This window comes from Schistocerca cancellata, chromosome 5 (assembly GCF_023864275.1).
Source record: "Schistocerca cancellata isolate TAMUIC-IGC-003103 chromosome 5, iqSchCanc2.1, whole genome shotgun sequence".
In the NCBI taxonomy this organism is placed as follows: domain Eukaryota; kingdom Metazoa; phylum Arthropoda; class Insecta; order Orthoptera; family Acrididae; genus Schistocerca; species Schistocerca cancellata.
In genome coordinates, this window is record NC_064630.1 from 809,065,733 (window position 1) to 809,088,696 (window position 22,964).

The 22,964-nt window shown below is 42.2% G+C and overlaps 1 protein-coding gene across 1 annotated transcript in view; it reads right to left on the reverse strand.

Moving 5' to 3' along the window:
• Nucleotides 1–11,413: 11,413 nt before the first annotated feature.
• LOC126188811 (eukaryotic translation initiation factor 5B-like) overlaps nucleotides 11,414–22,964 on the reverse strand; it is a 446,346-nt gene continuing 434,795 nt past the window's right edge. Inside the window, exon 12 of the mRNA XM_049930424.1 lies at nucleotides 11,414–12,416. Within this exon, the coding sequence (XP_049786381.1) occupies nucleotides 12,282–12,416 (135 nt within the window). The 3' untranslated portion in view covers nucleotides 11,414–12,281. The remainder of the gene's footprint in view (nucleotides 12,417–22,964) is intronic.

The following is a 22,964-nucleotide window of genomic DNA, read 5'->3' on the forward strand; positions in this document are numbered from 1 at the left end:
ATCAGCTTTCTCCTCTGAATACAAAAATATTTTGTTGATGCTAACTTAGATAGGGAGAAACAATAATCATAATAATGTAAGGGATTTCACGAAAAGATACAGGAATTTGTTTTTTCCGCATGCTGTTCCAGAGTGGAATAAAAGAGAATTCGATGAACCTTCTGCCAGGCACTTAAATGTGATTTGCAAAGTATCTCTCTTGATGTAGATGTATCCATTCGGGTATGCACATGTATTTCTATGACTTCAAAATGAAGTTCTTTAATGCATAGCACCTCTCTAGTAGTGATGTGAGAAGCTCAGATTTCTTATTGAAAAAGCTTCTTACGTTTTGTAGAAAACTCTAAATTGGGTGTGATGTTTCTCTCTCTACTGTCAAAGGATTTTTTTTTTTGCTCTGGTTGTTTCAACAAGATCAATTGTCATTCAGTGGCTCTGAATTTCTGGAACACTTACTTTAATAGACCAATGACAATATTGGATGGTTTTGACAGACTCTGCTCTGCTTACAATGAATGCTTCAGAAATAAGTTGTGCACATAACTTCTTACCAAAAATTGTCACTTGTAGTTCATGTTATGTGTGGTGTGATTATATCTGGGGTGATGCTTCAATCCCATCCATCTGTGACTGCTGTACTCTATTCAATGATTCCTCAAGCACTCTATTTGCAGTCAACAGAACATTTCATTCAGGATTTGCTGTATCGTTCAAAGAATGACACTAACTTCATGCCTGTGTGATGAGCATTCCTGGCAATGTGCCTGATGCCAACCTCAATTGGGTAATTGAGCTTACAAGCCAAACTGCTCATGGCTTCCCCAATAATCACAATGTGATATTCTTTATGAAGATTGCAGTAGCCACCAGAAAGATCGCAGGAGGCGCACATTGGCACGGCGCGTCACGGACGGTAGTTGCCGCAAGTAGAGTCCCGTCCACCAGAGGACACGCGAGAATTCGGACGCGACCTCTGCCGGCATAACAACAATAACTCCGGCAGCACGGGCCGTGCCCAGTCAGTTAACATCGGGCATGCCTAGGACACAGTCCTGGTCTACGCTAAGTGAAGTGCGACATAAACGTGAACAGTGTTACTACACAGTTGGCGACGAGTAGGGTCGTTCTTTCGCGTGTTGTGTCGTTGTTCCGGTTTCGCAGCTTCTCCACGGCATGGAGGATCTAGTGCGGGTTTTGGTTCAGCAGCAGACGGAGCTCATGGCCACCATGAAACAAGTGCTTCCGGCGTTGCTCTCCACGCCGTCTGCTCCAGCGCCGTTCCCTCCTCCCTTTCCCCCGTATGACGAGACGGCGGAGGATTGGGAAGCATATGAACATCGCCTTCGGCAGCATTTCCAGGCGTTTCATGTTGCTGATGTGGAGGTATGTCGTGCTCTCTTCTTGTCTTGGATATCTCCCTCACTGTATCAAGTTTTGTGGCAGCTAGCGCCGTTCCAGGAACCTTCGTCCTTGTCTTTTGACGCATTATGTTCATTGCTGTCTTCATATTATCGCCGCCGCACGCATGTTGTGGCGGCTAGGGTCGAGTTCTATCAATGCAAGAAACAGCCCCATCAGTCTTACCGGGCGTGGGCCGCTACCCTGCATGGTCTTAGTCGCAAATGTCATTTTGTCACAGAGCAGTCGCGAGAGTCGTATGCCCACGTTATGGTACGCGATGTCATTGTTCGTTCGGCCCCTGATAGGGAGGTCCAGCAACGGGCCCTGCAGTTAGAAGGCCCTGCAGTTAGAAGACCCTTCCCTCGAGGAAGTCCTGTCCATTGCTCAATTGTATGAAATGTCTCACGCAGCAGGTCAACAGCTGGAAGCGTGGTGCGGTGCGGTTCAGGGCGGTGCGGCCGTGTCCACTGTGTCCGGAGTGGACGGCGTGTGAGCGGTACAATCCGGCCGTTACGGCCGCTCCCGCAAGGCACGTAAACAGAATTCCGGCCGCCGGCCCCTGTTGCCATCCTGTGCGTCATGCTATATACATCATGATCGGTCAGAGTGCCCCCAGTGTTGGGCCGTTTGTCACAAATGTAATAAAAAAGGTCACATTGCTAAAGTTTGCCGCTCAGCCTCAAAACAATCGAAGGAAGCAGGTACAGAGGACATGGACGTTGACATTCAGGAAGTTTCATCGGGCCAGGCTCCCAACGCATCGGCACGCACTCTCTTTATCGAGGTGTCGGTTCGGTCGCGCCGGTTACAACTGCAAGTAAATACGGGCGCGGCAGTTTCGTTGTTGAATGCACAAACTTATTCCGACCTTGGATCGCCCCCGTTGGCGCCATTTTACTGGCGTCTACGCGGTTATGGTAAACAGTTCATTCCCCTACTGGATCAATTCACTACTGACGTGACTTACAAATCAGTCACTCGACCTATTACTTTTATTGTTGTCAGTGATGCGAGCTCCGCTAACCTTTTTGGCCTGGATGCCTTTCAAGCTTTCGGTTTTTCTATCGCTGACACCATACAGTTGGTCTGCGAAGACGTTCCCTATCAATCATTGGATTCTTTGTTCTCAGACTTTCCAGATATTTTTGAGGAGGGCCTGGGGCGTGTTTCAGATTTTGAAGCTCACTTAACGTTGAAGGTGTCGGCTTGCCCTCGTTTTCTACACGCAAGGCAGATCCCCTTGGCTCTCCGCCCTCAGGTAAAGGAAGATCTAGACCGGCTGACAGCCCTAGGGGTCGTTCTTCCCATTTCTTCCAGTGAGTGGGCTTCGCCCCTCGTTATTGTAAGGAAGCCCTCGGGAAAATTACATCTTTGTGGTGATTTCAAGGCCATCATTAATTCCCAATTGGTGGTGGACACCTATCCTTTGCCTCGTGCTGATGAATTGGTCTCCGCCATGGCGGGAGGCCAATATTTTTCGAAAAACGATCTTTCGGAGGCTTATCGTCAGATACCACTTGATGAGGACTCCAAATGGCTGGCGGTCGTCAACACCCCGTTTGGCCTTTACCAATACCAGCGGTTGGCCTTTGGAATATCCAGTGCCCCGGCGATATTCCAGCGTTATCTTGAGCACGTCATGTCGACAATCCCTCATTGTATTAATTACCTGGATGACATAATTGTCACAGGCCGCAGCACGAAGGAACACTTGCACAACCTTCGCACCCTCTTTCTCAAATTCAGGTCTGTGGGCTTGCGTTGCAACCTGCATAAGTCAAACTTCTTCCAACCGTCCATTGAGTATGCGGGCTACACCATTTCTCGGCACGGCATCCAGCCACTAGGAAGTTTGGTCCAAGGTATCGTCGACCTTCCTCGGCCCGCTTCGCTGAAAGAGTTACAAGCTTTTTTAGGCAAGATAGCCTATTACCACCGGTTCATTCCCAGGGCTTCCACTATAGCCCGCCCCCTGTACTGCCTTCTGCGCAAGGGTGTTCCCTATGATTGGTCGCCTGCATGCGAGAGAGCCTTCACCTCGTTGAAGGGCCTCCTCACGTCTGCCCCTTGTTTGGCTACTTTTGATCCCCATAAGCCGTTGGTCCTGGCTACAGATGCTTCGCAGTATGGGGTGGGGGCGGTCCTGGCCCATCGCAACGCAGATGGTTCCGAGCAACCATTGGCGTTTGCGTCTAAAACGCTTAGTCCCGCACTGGCTCATTACTCCCAGGTGGAAAAAGAGGCTTTGGCCATTGTCTACGCTGTTACCAAGTTCCACCCTTTCTTGTATGGCACGAAGTTTCAGTTAATCACTGACCATAAGCCATTAATATCGTTATTTGGCCACGCCTCTCAGATTCCGGATAGGGTGGCCCACAGACTACAGCGCTGGGCCTTGTTCCTTTCTAAGTACCATTATGACATTCATTTTTGCCCTACAGGACAGCATGCCAACGCCGACGCTCTCTCCCGTCTTCCGGTGGGCCCGGATCCTACGTTCGATCGAGAGGAGATTATGTGTTTTCATTTGGATGTGGCATCCCGCCAAGTGGTTGATGGCTTCCCGATCACTAGTTCTCGAGTCGCCAGGGAAACGGCAGCTGACCCGGTTCTCCAGCAAGTAGTTCGCTCATTCAGCAGGGGTGGGCATCCCGCCCTCCAGGCCAGGCCTCGGACCCTCTTCGTAATTATTTTATTCTACAAGACTGCCTCTCTGTCTTGGAAGTTCTCCTTCTGGCTACCGATGATACAGCTCCTTGCGTGGTTGTTCCTGCAAGGTCCTCACGTTATTACATGCGGGTCACTGGGCTGTTTCCCGTACTAAAACCTTGGCCCGCAGACATGTGTACTGGCCCGGTATTGACAGAGAAATTGAGCACTTGGTGGCCACCTGTTCCCAGTGTGCGAGCCAACAGGCATCTCCCAGGGCAGCGTTCTCTTCATGGCCGCCGGCAACCCAAGCATGGGAACGTGTTCACATCGATTTTGCGGGCCCGTTTCTCAATGGCTTTTGGCTCATTGTCACTGATGCTTATTGCCGATTCCCATATGTGGTTCGCTGCTCCTCAACCACTTCAGAAGTTGCAATCCAGGCACTAGCAAAAATCTTTTCTGTGGAAGGTCTGCCAATCACCCTGGTCTCGGACAATGGACCGCAGTTTATTTCGCAGACCTTCCAGGATTTTTGTAGGCGCTTCGGTATTCGGCACGTTTGCTCTCCCGCCTTCCATCCACAATCGAATGGGGAAGCCAAGCGCATGGTGCGCACATTTAAGACGCAGATGAAAAAGTATGTGCACGAATTTCCTGCAGAGGAAGCATTGACGTTTTTCCTGACGGCATACCGGACCACACCAATGGGAGAACGCAGCCCCGCAGAGCTCCTCCATGGGTGTCAACCTAGGACTCTGCTGCACCTCCTCCGGCCTGGTCCTCGCCAGTCTTTGCAAAACGGAGTACCTGGCTTTCCACTGGGTATGTTGGTCTGGGCCCGTGGGTTTGGTCGCAATCCATGTTGGATACCGGCGGTGGTCCTGCGCCGAATTGGCCGCCGGCTCTATACCTTGCAGGCGGGGGACCGGGTGGTACGTCGTCACCAAAATCAGCTACGTCCACATTCGGGCACCCACCCTCCGACCTCTCGGACACCGGCTTCCCCATTGCCGGCACCTGTGTTGGTTTCGAAGGGGACGTTATCTCCTCTCCCCGCTGTGACTCTGCCGCATTGCGATGGTTCTCAGCCTTGGCAGCCTCCAGTAGTTCCAGCACTGGCATCTCCATCGTTCGAGATGCCCCAGCGAGAGCCGGCCCCCTAGCAGGCCCGGTTTCTCAGGAGGCTGGTTCACATGTGGTCGTCCCTTCCCCATTGTCCCTGCCACTGGGTCTTGCCCCTTCCGAGGTGGAACAGGATCCGGAGTTCGACAGCTTGTCGCCCATTCTGTCCCAGGCTCCGGTTGTGGGATGATGGAGGCCTCTTCGTGTGGGTCACTTCCAGCCGTATTCGAAGGTTAGGGCTCCAGGGTTGGGAGATCCCCTCGACTCCGGCCTTCCAATGGATGTGGAGGTCATCGCTCCTGCCCGACGCTCCACCTTCCGACGCAGTGGATCACAGTGGCTTCACCCCCCGAAGGAGGAGGAGTGCAGTCGCCACCAGAAAGTCGCAGGAGGCGCACATTGGCACGCTGCATCACGGACAGTAGTTGCCGCAAGTAGAGTCCCGTCCACCAGAGGGCACGCGAGAATTCGGACGCGACCTCTGCCAGCATAACAACAACAACTCCGGCAGCACGGGCCGTGCGCAGTCAGTTAACATCGGGCATGCCTAGGACACAGTTCTGGTCTACGCTAAGTGAAGTGCGATGTAAATGTGAACAGTGTTACTACAAAGATCTTTCCCCATACACACTAAATCAAGGGTGACATTGCTTAGCCCTAAATTTGGTTTAAAAATTCTAGTTACTTGGAAATCTGCTCTAGTTCAGACCTTCCCCTCCCTTGACTACTCCCTAGCAGAAGGAACTTTGGTATCCGATTATTACTAGCCTTAACCTTTTCCAGTAGAATTTTTCTACCCACTGCATTCGCACCAATTCTTATTTATATTATGCAGACAAGGATTTAAGGGGTTGTGGACTGTTACACAACTAGTTTTTCAAGTTGCATACAGTGTTTTTGTTCATCATTCTCTATAATTCTTTTCCGTATGATACTTCTTAAAACATTCTCCCTGGTGAAGTCCAGGCTTCCTCTTGGCTATATTGCAGCAGAAAATTGTTTCTCTTCTTCCTCCTTTCTTCTTGTGTTTGCTGCAAACTATGCAATCCTTTATTTGTTTCATTTTGCATTTCAAAATACATTTTCCTATTTCATGTCCCCTCAGTGTCACACGATGATGTCTCCTTCTCTTCTTTGAATTTCTCTCATCTGGCCGACTGGCTGTCCGATTAGATTTCTTTTATAGGAAAGGTGAGTCTATAGTTGTTCTCCACATTAATTTCTGTCAATTGAGAAAAGAAGATAACTGTCCACTACAGCAACTTCAATCAATCAGAGTAACAATTTTTTCTGCCACTCATATGGTTGCCTTGTAAAACCATAACAACCACAGTGCTGATCAGTCCTGTCGTTCGTCCCATAAATTTCATGTATTCCAAAACAACAATGGGTTTTGGCAACTGCACAGGCTCTTTCTTCCTATAACCAGTGATCAATTGGGTCTGAGAACCAATGAATGTACTCAACATTGTCACTAAGCTCTTGCCATGGAATGAAAGACATGATTTTCATCTCACTTTAAGAGGCACATAAGTCTTATTCAGGAAGTTTTGTCTTCAAATCACATGGAAAATCCTTCCTAGAAGGTGTAAGGTTCCTAGAAGGCTGTTGGATGAAATTTCATTTTGTGCAATTAGTGAGAAAGTTGATGGGTTGTGTAGAACCTGTAGATGTGATATCCTGAAGCACTTGCACAAGCTAGCAACTTATGTGCTAAATTAACCACCATTCAGTTTACAAAAGGTAAATCAGGACAAACTATTCTTCCTGGAGTTGCCTTTCCATAATATGGAATTTGAGGAAAAACATAACCGTTTTCTGGATCACACAGACAGAAAACTCATAAACCCCACTTCATAGGCTTCCTTCGTTTGTACCACTTAAATTGAATTCTTCCTTTGAATCCTACTGTGCTCCATCTATAGCCACATTTCTTTTTGGTATGTAAAGTTCTTTGCATTTACTGTCAGTATGCTCACTAACATTCTTCACTTTAATCCCTCTGGTATGTTGGAACCTCTGAGCTGTGACAGGAGGAACTAAATGCAGCATCCAAAATAAAAATACTGGAAGGGAGGGGGGAAATAGAGATAAGCAAAAACATCCTTGAAGAATGGAGTTTGTTCCAGACAGTGTTCTCTGCCTTCAAATGCAAGGCCATAAGGCCATGTTCAGTATTACACAAGGAAAGCCTCCAGTTCTTCTAATGAAACATCCCTACATGAGTGCCACATTGAGTGTGTTGTAAGTGGAGTGACTTTTCTTTAAAATACATATTCACAGCATTCACAATTTCGCTAATAAGATTGTCAGTGAAGGGAGGTTGGAAATATTCAAGTTTGGATTTTGGTCAAATACTATAAAGAATGGTGAAACCTTGTTGCTTGACAGAAAAAGGAAACTTCATGAGATCACCATCACAGCAAACCTTCCAGGTAATGGCAACAGATTCTGTACCTTTATCACTTTCCACTCCTTCAGTACACTATGATTCACTAAAACTTATATCCCGCAAATGGCAGAAGTTTCTTCCCGAACATTTTCATCACTAAATTTCCCTTCATCATGTCTTGAAGAAGCTACCTGGCAATATCATGATCACTTACTTGTTTTCTACTGGTCATTATGCTACCAGAAACATTTGAGTTGTCAAGTCTTCGCGCTGCCATTTGCCTAGCGAACAACAATGGAACAGACAGTAAGCACATTAATGGAAATATGTCAGACATCACCTGACATTGGAGGCGTAATGGACAATCATAATGTTGAACATAGTCTGACAGTTGATCCAAAAGAATTAGCTTGCACTTTTCCTCTCTTGTCAGAGCACTGCCAAACTCTCTGGGTTATTTGAGCACTTTAACCACAGTTTCCAAGGCAGTGAAGTTGTTGGAGACATCTAGGCTAAAGCTAGCAGACAGATTTGAAATACATTCACATAGAGCTAGCAGGTTTGATCATAGTCCAATCATCTACTGCATTCTTAACCTTACTGCTGGCAACAACAGCTCTCAACTGATCTAATTATGCCTGTGCTACTACCAGATCAACATAAAGTTTTAAAACCAATTTCTCCTTCATCAAAATCAAGGAGGAATAAGCACACCTACAACACTGCCAAAGGCTAGCCACATCTCTATCCAGGCTGATTCCTTTACCAATATCCAATGCGGAAAAAAGCAGATGCACTCTCCATACTGTTGATAATTTTTCAAATCACATACCCATTCTACAATATTTTTTACAGTCTTCTCCATTATGTTAAAAGGATTATTTTATGAGAGGGGCCGTAGCTGATGAATTACTTTTCTGGAAACAATAGCTTTACTTTATTTTTCTGCAGCATGTTGAGCACCAAAGCTGGCACTACTCAATGATTAACAAAACCAAACTGAGCCACAGTACAAAACTTTTCTCATGCTACAGCTGGTTTCATCCTTAGGACACAACAACTGGTTTTATTGTTAGGACATCTTCAGGTTGCTGAATTGTGGTAAAGTCATGATATACATGCTCTGGTTGTCATATGTGATGTTAAAGACCAAATCCGCAAACAATGATTACAAACATTCTACTGACCTGGCAGAGGTATGGTGAGTACACATGGCATGCTCCATACAGTAAACTGTCCATACAGCAAAACTTGGCAACTTGAAGCTCTAGGAATGAACCTGGCTGCAGCACAACAAAGATGCAATAACTAAAACAACAACTTATTTTTTTATTTGTTTTCCTGCTACTAGTTTCAGGGCTGCAGCCTCATACTAAAGCACTCATTCTTGTTAAAATAAACCAGACTGTCATGTTATAACCCGACATCATCAATACCTTGCTTCTTTTTCCTATAAAGTTGTAAGTATCACTTTTCAAATGTCAATATGAGACTATGTATTTGTGTTTTAAGATGTTAGCCAATACGGAACTAAATTTATAGTTAGGACTGCTGATGTAGCTGACTCTTGGTCTTTTTTCACTTTTCGAATTCCACTCCTGATACTACAGTTCTAGGATTTGCAACAATGAAGTGTTTAACTCCTTTTTGAAAAATAAGAACAGACATCCTTCTGGCATTTTTTTAACTTGTGCTTGAAATTTACTGGTTGGCTCTAAATTTATCCAGTTAGTGCAATTTTATTCAATAAATCAAAGGTTTTGTGTATGTAACCATGTTGTTTCAAAATTATTCATGTAAAGCATCATTCATGCTAAGTTTGACATTAACTGATTTAAGAATTTTGTCTTTTTTTTATTCCTATAAGAACTGTTATCCAGTACTGCCAATACATTCATCTGGAAGTGAAACAAATGTTTCTAGCTCTTGGAGCTATTAGTTTCAGCAGTTATTTTCATTAGTTTCTAAACTTTGTGTTCTGAGACTATATTTTTGTGTCAATGATTAAACTTCATTGTTCTTGATTTGGGCTTATAAAACTTTCTCCTTGTTCATGTATTAACAATATTGTAACGAAAATAAATCTTAGTTACATTCTTAAGATACAAGGTAAATATGCCCGTCATCCAAAATACAGAAAAAACTGCTAATAACAGGCAAACTATACAGTACATCTATATATATCATAAAATATCATATAGTATACATAAACCAGGAAAATATGACATTACAATGCTCTCTTAACAATTCACAACAACAAATGACACCATCAACCAATCAAGGTATATTTAACAGATGTTACAATATAATACATGTGAAAGAAATGTTACGCTATACATTCGTGTAACACAGATGTTTGTATTATCTTTGAAGAAACACTAGACAATCACTGAAAAGGAAATTGTACAATAGAAATTTTTGTTACATAATTTCTTTAAAAATGGTTATGGTGTCTGCTGAAATTGTACACAGCTGTAGTCTCTAACTCATTGTACAAAACAAAGAGCTCCAATTGTTTGAGAATAACACTTTCCATAACAAAGTGAGATAACGAACAAATACTTTAATCACAATGTTATTTGTGAAGGTTTTTAAAGACACTACTGTTTTATTTCTTGTATAAGAAACGTCCTCCCATATCTATATGTCATAACATCATCTTTTTGCTCAGTTTTACCCCACTATTAAATTTTTCATGGCACATTGTACAAAAGGATAAGTGGCAAAAACTGACTGCTGTGGATCAAACAATATGTGAACCACTTTTAACTCATATATGTTATTGTCATGCCATGTCATGCATCTTACTCTGAATGGCTATGCATGACGTCCAAACAACTGTCATATCACTGTAACAGGTAACAACAAAAATGTTACATGATAAACCTATCAATTCCATCATGTACTATATTTGCATCCCAGAATAGAGTAATTTGTGTTTCTTTGGTATAAGCTGTCTTATGTAGTTATATGGAACAAATGCAATAGCAACCCAGAAACACAATAAAATAACAACATCAAAAGTAATATAAATCACATAAATATCAACTGAAAAATCCAAAAAGAATTTAACAACTGCTTGTAGGCAGTATTCTTGGCAACACTGAACTAGTTAATTGGCTACTCTCTAAATTTTTCCAAATGTTATTTCTCCACTTTTTTTAAACAGCTTTAAGACTAGTTACTCTTGTGCAATTTTCTGTTACATGAGGTGACAGCTGGCTTGAGGTGATAAGAGGCACATGTCTACATTGGAACAAAAGTAAATTGCTCCACCCAATAAAAATCTGTAAAAGGCATGAGCAAGAGTGTACCAGAATAGTTTGCAACTATTTACTTATCACAGGAATCACATTTAACTTATTACGTGGAATTTCAGGAATATTAAAATATGGAATACAATCAAACACAAATAAGACTGAAGAGTGATATGCAAAAGCCATCAACAAATAAATAGAAATAATGGACACATATCAAAGGAAGAATTAACACACAGCATTTGGTTGTGTCACACAGGCACCACAGATGTCGTATGATAGATCCAATTCATCTGTGGAATGTAATGTGATGAGACTGCTCATATTCATATTACTTTTAGTCTTGTCAAAGTTATTTTTTATTTTTATCATTCTTAGATTACTTTCAAATATTATTATAAGTATATTACATATTATAAGTATCACAAAATATAATTAAAGTAACAAAATTACTCCAGTGTATTTCAATTCTATACACTTCACAGAATTTTAAGATTTCTGTTCACTTATTTTTCAGTCTTTACAATCATTCTATAATATACTACCATAACAAAACATTGGGGGGGGAGGGGGGGGGAAACAAAAATTGGAGTCGTAGTGTGTTAAATCAATATACTTTCAGCAAAAAATGTGAACTAAAATATACCTCTACTATGCATTTTATCAGTTCTGTTCATAGAAGAAGCAACAATGGTCTTCATATCATTGTCAGATTAAAAAATTACATTTTACAATGTAATAATTTTTAAAATATAATTTCTGTTTTTGAAGTGCTGTACTCAATTTGCACTTCACAATTAAATGCCAACAGTTTCAACAAATGTAAATAATAATCTCCTAGAGGGAGGTGAAATAATTTATCAAATATCTCAATGATCTGTAATACATACTGAAATCAACAGTTTTCTAGTGAAGATTTGTTATTTGTGAAGGTTCAAAATGTGATGCAAAATTTTTTATCCTTTGAATAACAGACAATTTGCGTACAATACAAAGAAGTGAAAATATTTGTTGGCTAATATTTGTGAGGAAAACTGTTCACAGAATTCTTGAATATTATGTCTGAAGCGTTCATTGCACATACTAGATACATTGCACATACTAGATATCCATGGTGAAAAATATCTATTTCAGACAATGCAAATTTATAATACTGACTTTCCACATTTTGCCAAAAAGAGTAAAGTTTTCTAGATACGCCACCCACTGAAATCTGTTAATACAATTTCCAGCAACATTAATGAACTGTGAGCAAATCAATCACTTATGCAACACAGTTTGTTATGTTCTGGGCTGAAATCAACTAACAACACTCTAGAAATACAAACCATGCATGTAATCAGACAGCCTCAGAAATTTCACTGAGTCACATAAATGTTTAGTTTTGTTCAGACAAATTGAATTCTCTTTCCTTTTTAAATTTGACTTTACTTTATTCACAATTATATCACTTTATTTCACATAAGACCACTACACAACTCACTGAGATAGGAGCTTTCTGGTGGTATATTTGATGGAGGTTCATCTTCTAATAATCTATCAAGCTCCAGAGCCTTTGGTCCATCCATTGGATCAATATTTAATGCACTTTGCTGAAAACAGAAGGTGCAGAAAGTTTACAATTAAATGTGCACACTTGTTTAATAAAATAACGAAAATTTTGGCAAGCCATGCAGCAAAACTTAATGCCCACACAAGCTACAAAGTAACACAGTACATGTTGCCTTTTGATTAATCACCATTTCATATTCTGAAAATAATTAACATAAAATGTACACTTTCTGCTACACCTTATGGAAGTGCAGTAGGCAGTTCTGTTAATTCATGGGGAAAGAAAATGGATAGGGTGAGTACAGCACGACAAGAAAATTCAGAGACATATATAAATAAGAAATCAACATAAATGTAGTCAATGAAACTTCACTGAACTGAAGTCATTCCTTTGATGAATTAAAGGCCTGTATGATCTAAAAGGATGAAATAAACAATGCAACACAAGATGTTTTACACTGAAAAGGTAAGCCTAAAATCTTTAGTTTCAAATCAATTATACAACCAGACATGAAAAATCAATAGTCCAGGAAAAAACTTCCTCGTTAAGCAGGAAATAATATTTCTAGTTTCCTGGATGGAACAAATGTTGTTGCAAGAAATGAAAAACAAGACCTAGTGATCTCACTTAAAAGAAGAGCAAATGAACTTAATACCTTTAAGTTTCACACCATAATGACTTGACAGAAAGGTCCTAAGCCACCAAAAATGTGAAAAATGTTAACATTGAGATACAACATGTATGCAGGCGACTTGTAAATGTAATAAAGGGGATCATAGAGCCAAACAGATGAACATCAAATGTTTATTCAAACTTTTATCTACGTTTCGAATGATATATAGCTGTCTTCCTCAGAATAAGTAATAACTCATGTCACATATTTTGTGAAAAGAGAAATGAAGTCATAGGGCTTAGTCAACAATAAAATGATTCGTATAAATGCTATGGCATGGCCATTTGGATTAGCCAACAGTAAAAATGATTTGCATAAAATATAAGGTAGATGCGCATCATATACACAAACAGACAACTGCGTATATGATGCACCAACCTTAGATTTTACACACATCATTTTTACTGATGGCTATGCCATACAATTTATATGGATCATTTTATTGTTGACTAAGCCCTATGACTTTGTTTCTCTTTTCACACAACATATGAAGTGTTATCACTTTTGAGGAAGACAGATTTATATCTATTGAAGCCTATGTAAAGGTTTGCATTAACTCTGACCTGCAACTGGTTGGCTGTATGACTCCCACTATATCCGTAATTCTACAGTTGCTGACTACTGCCACTTTCAAGATTTGAAAATGTAACATTTGAGATACAAGCATTTTGAGAAAAAGATCCCTCACTGCATACAGTTTATATCTCAACAGATCAAGGAAAAACTTTGTAACAGAAAATATTTTAAAAATAGTAAATAAGAATATAAATGTGGATTGTGATGTTTCAGAAGTTATATCTGCCAATGATAAGAATTATGTATTACTGAGAGAAGCTAGTGTGAAATGCACTCCCATCCAAATGTGACATTTTGATAGTATAAGGAAACATCTCAAATGCCAAGTACTTCATACACAAGAACAACAGTAAGCGCAAAATTGCCTGAAGTATCTACAACAACAACAGCAGCAACAGTGTCAACATTCAATAACAGTTTATCCACCATTGATCACATACAGCATAATAGGCTTGAACATTAAATATACAATTAACAATAATTTTTACATTGAAGTTTTTACAGTTTAATTCCATATCTTTCAGTGTTCCTGTGATTTAAATTGGTTCATTATTCTGATTACTTTTTTTTATTTTTCAGAATTTCACTGACTTGATAAGAATGTCCCCATAGCAGTATGCCATAGGAAAAGTGAAATAGGTGAAAATATACCACTTTCAGATACCAGTGACAGCATCTGTCACCTCCACATGAGACAGTATACTCTTGCAGGCTTGGCTAATACTTTACTTCCAGTTTCATTTGGAATCAGTGTGAAAGCCTAACAATTTACTGACATACTTTCCTCAGCTGTAGCTAAACCCAGAATAAGTTCCTGTGTTTTATCAAGCTAACATAGGAATTCTTTGGAAGAAAACCAATTCATTGCTGGTTCTAATTTTTCCTGTGCTGCCTGATGCAATTCTGTCATGTCATAGCGTGTATTGAGCAGTCATATCATCTGCATAACACACTGTTGAATCTGCTCCTACATTGTATGACACATCATTAATTGCAATTATGAACAGAAAGGGTCCTGGACTGGGCCCTTGACACTTAAGTTCAAACTTCCTTCAAAGAGGAGTATCTATTTTTAACTGATACAAAATACTGCCTGTTACTTAGCTTCCACTAGATTTCAGCTAAAGATGGGTCATGTATGCTGTAATATGCCGGTTTTGTAGGTAACATATTAAACAATATACAGCTGAATGTGTTGCTGAGATCACAAACTACAAATGCTACTAGAGCGTTACGTTTAAATGCAGTCAGCATCTGGCTAACATCTTCAGTGACAGCAGTAGCAGTATTTTTGCCATGTTGGAATAGAAATTGTCTGTTGTAGAGGAGATTTTGCTTTCTGAAACAGTTATTTTGATGGTTGTACATTAGGTAATCAAAAACTTTGGATAAAATTGGGACAATAGAAATTGGATGATAGTTTTGGGGCAGATGCCTATCTCTTTTTTTAAAGGCTGGTATAATCATAGGAATTTTGAATGCATGAAGGAAAACTTCACATTCTAAACACATATTACAAATGAAATGAAGAGGTCAACAGAAAATATGTATTATTTTTTTAATTACATAGTTAGAGAACCAATACCAGTCCACAGAGGGCAGGTCTGCCAGCAAATCTGTCACTGCTCTCTGGTCTGAAAATAACACACAGTTTAAAACAAATTGGCACACAGTGATCTGTACGCTACAATTCCCACACACTGGAGTCTCTTCTTGCTACAGCAGGAAGCCATGCGTCATAGGGCTGTGGCCTACGCCAGGACTAGTAAGGAAAACCTTGTCCCACCGAAGTGGCTGGAAGGAAGGATGCCACAGCTGCGCTGCGGGCTTTACTAGATGGAGCTTATTGTCTTTCACTTCCAACAACTCATCCTCCCACCAACACAAGACCCAGTATCTCAACAGCAAGGCGATAGCATGCAGGTGGATGGCACACCACAATGACTGAGTATTGTGACATGCCTCCTCGGCTTCCATCCTTTCATTCCCTGCAATATCCATGTGCCCTGACACTCAGTGGAAAGTTACCTGCCTCATTAGCCTTTGCAGTCAGAAGAGGGTGCCCTAGACATTTTGGACTACTTTACCTTTAGGGTACAAGTGTTATAGAGTGTGAAGGGCACTCAGAGAATCGGAACAGACAAGGACTTTAGTACTCTAATCATGTCTCATCTGTTCCAGTGCCTGCAAGAAAGCATATAATTCCACATCAAGGACAGTAGAGTCTTGAGGAAATTGGACCTTGAGGACACAATCAGGGAAAACAATGGAGCAATCAATCAAGTCCCCCCTCTTTCAACCCACCTGTAAAGACACCTGGAGAGTTGTGGTGCTCAGTTAAAATGTTGTTGAATAATGTACTGAAAGCATGTGCAGGAGTGCAACTTCTCCTGTTCTCCACCTAATGAATCCAGCACATGCTGCATGCAAATCTCAAACAGCCTTGTTGCTTGTGGATGACTGGATAAAAGACACTCCAGAGGCAGAGGAGCAACAGTATGGTATGTAGGTGAATTCGGAGATGCGAGGAACTTACAAGCATCTTGAGAAGCTGCCACTGGATTGTAAGTGGCGGTTCACCAGCCTCAGCTCAAGAGGCTGGGTATGGGTCTGGTCCTATAAGCACCCATGGGCAGTATAATCCCTCTCATGGTGGGCAGTGTCAGTGATCCATACACTGTGCACCCATAGTCTAGCCGTGAACACGTAACTCTATAAAACTGTAGCAGGTGCACCCTGTCTGCTTGCCCAGATCTGTGACTGACAGACTTCATGGTATTCAGTGGCTTCAGGGTTCTTGCTTTCAGACATCTTAGGTGTGGAACCACACAATTTGCAGTAAAAAATGAGGTCCCTAACCTCCACACTGTTTAAGTTCCAATTAATGAGTCACTGAAGGAGGAACAGTAAACAGAAAAATCACCCACAAGTATGTCAGGGCTCCTTACTGTAGACGTGATACTGTTTATGGCTGTGGCAAAGATGATAATACTTAAAATATTGCCCTGAGGGACACCATTCTCCTGCTCAAAACGATCCAGCAGTGTTTCACCAAGGCAGGACTTAAAAACCACTTAGGCAGGGAAAGACCATATGAAGATGGGGTTCAAATTGGCTCTGAGCACTGTGGGACTCATGAAGATGGGGAGCTGGCCATGAAAGCCCTACTGATGAAGTTGCTCTAGAATACTATGACTCCAAGTAGTGTTGTATGCCTTACTGATCTCAAATAATATACCAAGACAGTGATGTTTATGTATGAAAGCCTGCTGAATAGTGCCTCTAGCAGGCCAGGTTGTCAACACTGGATTGAAATCTCTGGAATTCCCACTGAGAACAGCTAAAGAGTGGTCTGGTCTTTAACAACCACACCAGGGTCTTACTGACCCCGCCTTGTTAAGGTGATACTCTGGTAACTAATGGGACATGTGTGATCCTTTCCTGGTTTGAGGAGAGGATCAAAATTGCCTCTCTCCAGGAGTTGGGAAAGTGACCTGTCTGCCATATCAAATTAAAACATTTGAGGAGGATTTCCTTGGATGTTGTGGGCAAATGTTGATGCTTGCAGTACCAGATTTGGTCATGACTAGGAACACTGTCAAGAGTCTCAGACAGGGCCAAATCCAGTTCCCACATGGAGAAAAGGTAACTGTAAAGCTCAGAATTGGTGGATATGATGTCCAACTTGCCCTCTCTACAGTTGCATGGTAGTGGATGAAACACCAGATCCTGGCTGGCATTGGTAGCAGTCTATGCAAAATGCTTTGCCATCATCTGAATGATGTCTCCAGGCATACTTTGGAGACTCCCCTGTTCCAGCACTGCTGCTATTTACATGCATTTACTGGAAATACTCCTGGTGGCTTCCCATACTTTGTAGAAGAAAAAGAACAGTTGATGGAGTCCAGGAACACTTGCCATGACCTTTATTTGCTCTCCTTACGTGTTGAGCATTGGCTCTCACAGCCCAAAAGGCTGTGAGATGGCAGAACTTAAACTGACAGAGCCACACATCTCTCCTTGGTTATTGAGTGGCACTCTCTGGTCCACTAACGTATGGGGTGCCTCCTAAGATGACCTGAAGACTTCGGAATGGATAAGCCAGCAGCACGATGTATCTCTCGTGTAATGTGGTCCACCCATTTCTGGACATTGCTGCAGTGGTCAAACACAGCCAGCTGACTGAACAGTGTTCAGTTAGTCCTGCACACCATTCATTTAGGTCGCTTCCATTCAGGTAAAGCTCCCATCCAATAGATGGATCCACAGGGGGAAGTGGTTACTGGAATGAAGTTGCTTCCCATTGGGCTGAGACCACAAGGGTGGGGAGAAGAAAGAGAGTTCAATGTTGGATGACAATCCAGTAGCAGCTGAGCAATGAGTGTGACTGCCCATGTTGAGGATGAACAGCTCATGAGACATATGTTCTCTGAGATTCGAACCCCAGGGCAAGTACTGTGTGAGGCCCATAATGTAATATGGGCACTGAAATAACCCAATAGGAGAAATGGATGGGGTAGTTGTTCAATAAGGTCAGTGAGAGCCTCAGAGTTTATTGCATCCTGAGGACGTAAATAAAGGGAGAAGATAGTGATCTTCTGATCCACATGAACTGCAACATGCTACTACTTGTAGGTCAGTAACTAAGGAGACTGCAGAGCAACTCCTCCCTTGGCTCTGTCCCCAGTCAGGTCATCCTTTCAGTAGATGGTATAACACCATAGAACAGAGGCATAAGTGGCTTTAAAATGTGTTTCTTGTAAACACAAGCACAGGGGGTGTGCCTGTGTCAGCAGTTTCAGCTCCTCCACATGTGTGCTGAACCCATTAATGTTCCACTGTTATATGGGAGCCACTTATCATGTGGGTAGCTCTTTTATCCTGCCTTTCTACCAGTGATGGGAGCCTGTAATGGGTGAAGGCTCAGTCTTGAGATGAAATGATTGCCCTAGTCCAACATCAAGATCTATTAGCACTACAGAAATATGATTAGAGACGTTAGAGAGGATGTCATTGACATAGTCTGACTGTTTACTTTCCGACTCGGTCAGTGGTGGACACTTGGCCTTTGATTTTTTTCCCTGGGGATGCTTTGGAGCCACAGCCATGATTGTGGTAGTAGCAGCACTGGACATTATACCAGACTGAATCTTAGGAGGGGCAGGTAGCTCTGCAATGTCAGCAACCATGGCCTTTTCTGAAGGTCTTGGATGAGGTACAGATGTCGATATAACTGCAACTTGACAACTGCTCTGACAAACGCATATAGTAGTGGTGACACTAGTAACCTCCACTTGTGTAGCAGCATTAGCTTTCTGCACTGTCTGTTTAAGAACTGAAGTAAGGGAGGTGCCGAAAATTGGGGGCAGCATGGCCTGTCTTACCACATTTGCCACAAATGACTCCTCTCTTACATTCAAGAGTAATATGCCCAAAGCATTGGTATTTGAAACAGTACATCAGGTTGGGGGCATACGGCCACACACTTGGATGAAGGAAACCTGCTGTAACATGCCGAAGAAGTTTCATATACTGAACATCAGGATAAAGGAGTCAGATTTTACAACATCCCCGTCCATACTCTTCATTATATTTTTGCACGTCGACTACAACTTCTGGAGCTCACTCATCTTTCAGTTCCTCCTTGGGAATGTCCACCAGATCCCTGCACATCACAACATCTTTGATGTAATTTAAGAATGTATGTAGCTTAGTTTTAATGGCATATTCCTCAAGGCACTGAGCTTTCTTTACTTGTTGGGAACTGGAAGTTACTGCCAACAGTGCCCCATTTCACAATCACATGACTGATTTTAAGGTACCAGCAATGCCGTCTATGCCATTTTGAATAGAGAAAGGTGAAACTTTCTCAAAGCTGTCCTCTTTCCTTTTCACTATTAAAAACACATTCTGACTATTGGCATTCATTCTGTTACTTGAAAAAATACTTTTAGAATGTACTCCTAGGCCAGGAGGACTGGTTACGCAAGCCCTCTTGTTTGATTGGGTGTTGGTACCTATCAGCAGTCCACCCTTTCCACTAGGAGGAGATGGAGAGAATTTCGGAGGGTTTCATATTGGTCCCACGAGCAAAGAGGGAAATAAAAGTCCACCTAGACAGAGCCCCACATGCCTAGGTAAGCATTATACTATTGAACTGCGACAGGTTCATCAGAGGTTGCCCACTAACAACTGTTCCACCTTGATAGCCATGCATCTCATTGGTGTGCAGCACACCTTGAGGTTGAAGTTTTTTTCATAGAGGTTTTTACCACCCTCGCGATCCAGACGGTCAAGCCAAGATCACTGTTCCCTGAGACACACAACTTCCCACCTATGTGTCTTACAGAGGTTGCTGAAGCACGCACAGAGCTTATGGTGACAGAGGACTGGTGGTACGAGGTGCATTCAAGTTCTAAGGCCTCCGATTTTTTTTCTCCGGACTGGAAGAGATAGAAACATGCGCATTGTTTTAAAATGAGGCCGTGTTCATTGTCAATATGTCCCAGAGATGGCAGCACCGTACGGCAGATGGAATTTTACCACCAGTGGCGAGAATGAGAACTGTTTTAAATACTTAAAATGGCAACTTTTCTGAATTTGCGTGGTGTGAAACCAATTGAAATTCATCGACAGTTGAAGGAGACATGTGGTGATGGAGTTATGGATGTGTCGAAAGTGCGTTCGTGGGTGCGACAGTTTAATGAAGGCAGAACATTGTGTGACAACAAACCGAAACAACCTCGGGCTTGCACAAGCCGGTCTGACGACATGATCGAGAAAGTGGAGAGAATTGTTTTGGGGGATCGCCGAATGACTGTTGAACAGATCGCCTCCAGAGTTGGCATTTCTGTGGGTTCTGTGCACACAATCCTGCATGACGACTTGAAAATGCGAAAAGTGTCATCCAGGTGGGTGCCACGAATGCTGACGGACGATCACATGGCTGCCCGTGTGGCATGTTGCCAAGCAATGTTGACACACAACGACAGCATGAATGGGACTTTCTTTTCGTCGGTTGTGACAATGGATGAGACGTGGATGCCATTTTTCAATCCAGAAACAAAGTGCCAGTCAGCGTAATGGAAGCACACAGATTCACCGCCACCAAAAAAATTTCGGGTTACCGCCAGTGCTGAAAAAATGATGGTGTCCATGTTCCGGGACAGCGAGGGCGTAATCCTTACCCATTGCATTCCAAAGGGCACTATGGTAACAGGTGCATCCTACGAAAATGTTTTGAAGAACAAATTCCTTCCTGCAGTGCAACAAAAACGTCTGGGAAGGGCTGCGCGTGTGCTGTTTCACCAAGACAAGGCACCCGCACATCGAGCTAATGTTACGCAACAGTTTCTTCGTGATAACACTTTGAAGTGATTCCTCATGCTCCCTACTCACCTGACCTGGCTCCTTGTGATTTTTGGCTTTTTCCAACAATGAAAGACACTCTCTGTGGCCGCACATTCACCAGCCGTGCTGCTATTGCCTCAGTGATTTTCCAGTGGTCAAAACAGACTCCTAAAGAAGCCTTCGCTGCTGCCATGGAACCATGGCGTCAGCGTTGTGAAAAATGTGTACGTCTGCAGGGCGTTTACGTCGAGAAGTAATGCCAGTTTCATCGATTTCGAGTGAGTAGTTAATTAGAAAAAAAATCGGAGGCCTTAGAACTTGAATGCACCTCGTATTTACCAGTTCCCAGTTCAGGGGCCCTATTTTTAGGGGTGGGGGGAGCAAAAATAAGTAAAGTTTGCTTGATTAGTCTACTCAAGTTCATTTGTGTTACATACCCATAGAAAGCAAGCACACTTTTCCACATGGTGTCTGTCAGCTTCACATGCAAATACAGTTCATTGTTATGTTGTCTTCTGTACTTACTGTTCGTTTTTGCTGGGACTAATATCTTTTTCCCATAGAGTCCAACTTATTATTCACAGTTTCATAACATATCACAATGTCCAGAGCCATTGGTAGAATTAATACGCAATAATACCTCAGCTTGGCATCAAATAACAATGAATGGACACCACTACTCACTTGGTATGTCACTACCATCTTCCTGATCCGAGATGTAGAGGCTTCTTGCTCAATAATGTTCAGTTCAATGCATTGCCCCTAGGTACCTGCACTTTTCTGTCACGTCAAATCTCCCCTGATCTACATGTAAGCTCTCCAGTCATTCGATTAATATTAATTATAAACTCCTTGTTATGACAGCAGACTTGAAGGTCACACTGGTCCTTGTATTTTGAGTTCACTGACTTGTTTTTCAGTTGGTCCTAGGGAATCACATGAGACTGCAATGTCACCAGCAAAAGCTAGGCAGTTCATTGCCAGGTCTACGATGCTCTGGCTAATTCAGACTGCATTTTTGAGCCAAGAATGCTGCTGCTCTGGGCCAAAACAGTAGGGAGAGGTTTGCCCTCTACAACCATTTTGTATAACAAAAAATAAATAAAGGGACTATTATTGTTTCTTATAATAACAACTCATAGCTATTTTTTTTATTGCTAGTTCATCATCTGTGATACAAGACGTAGGGCAGACTGCACAGGTCTAAACAGTACATTCCATAAATATATGGTCCACTGTCAAGGGGCTACCACATTCACATAAGAGTTGATCTCCTTGTTTAAGGATAAAATTATAGGTGCACTTGGTGTGGCCAGTGTGTCTGCATAACATGATGAATTCTTTCTGTGAGATGCTTTGGCAGGACATGTATGCAGCTGGGGTTCACTTAATCAGTGTTAATTTGCTAAGGGTTGTTGGGACTGTCATTCCTGTTCTAAAACTTTTAAAACTAAATTCCTCAGCCATATTTTTTTGTAATATCCTACTTGGTTTTTTGATCAACATGTTCATTTCTTGGATGTTCACGTGACAGAGATGCTAACATCATGAATTTCTGCTAGCCAGTACTGGATGTTAGGTGCCAGTGTATTATAAGTGACTATTTGTTGATGATTCATAGGCCTCTCATTGAATCACTTAGTAATAGGAGGCTCATACTCTCCTGAGTTCTGATGTGATGCAGGACCTCCATGATGAGTAGTTCAGTGATAAACATGATATGTGCGTTAACCAGAAATCATTTCTCTGAGCCAACAATGTACAAGTGCAACACAGACTTAGTCTTTGATTCAAGAGTTGCCTTTGCATGCAGTTTCTTAGTTGCCGTAGTCTTTGAGAAGTGAGCGACATATTTGTCAGGAGGTTGTTAAATCAATGTTATCTTTGAACTCTGGAACAGGTATGGATGCATCATGAGACAAGTTACTTGCCACAGAGTCACCCGTGTTTTTTGTTCGGTGTTTTCATTATATATGGGGCATGCAACCT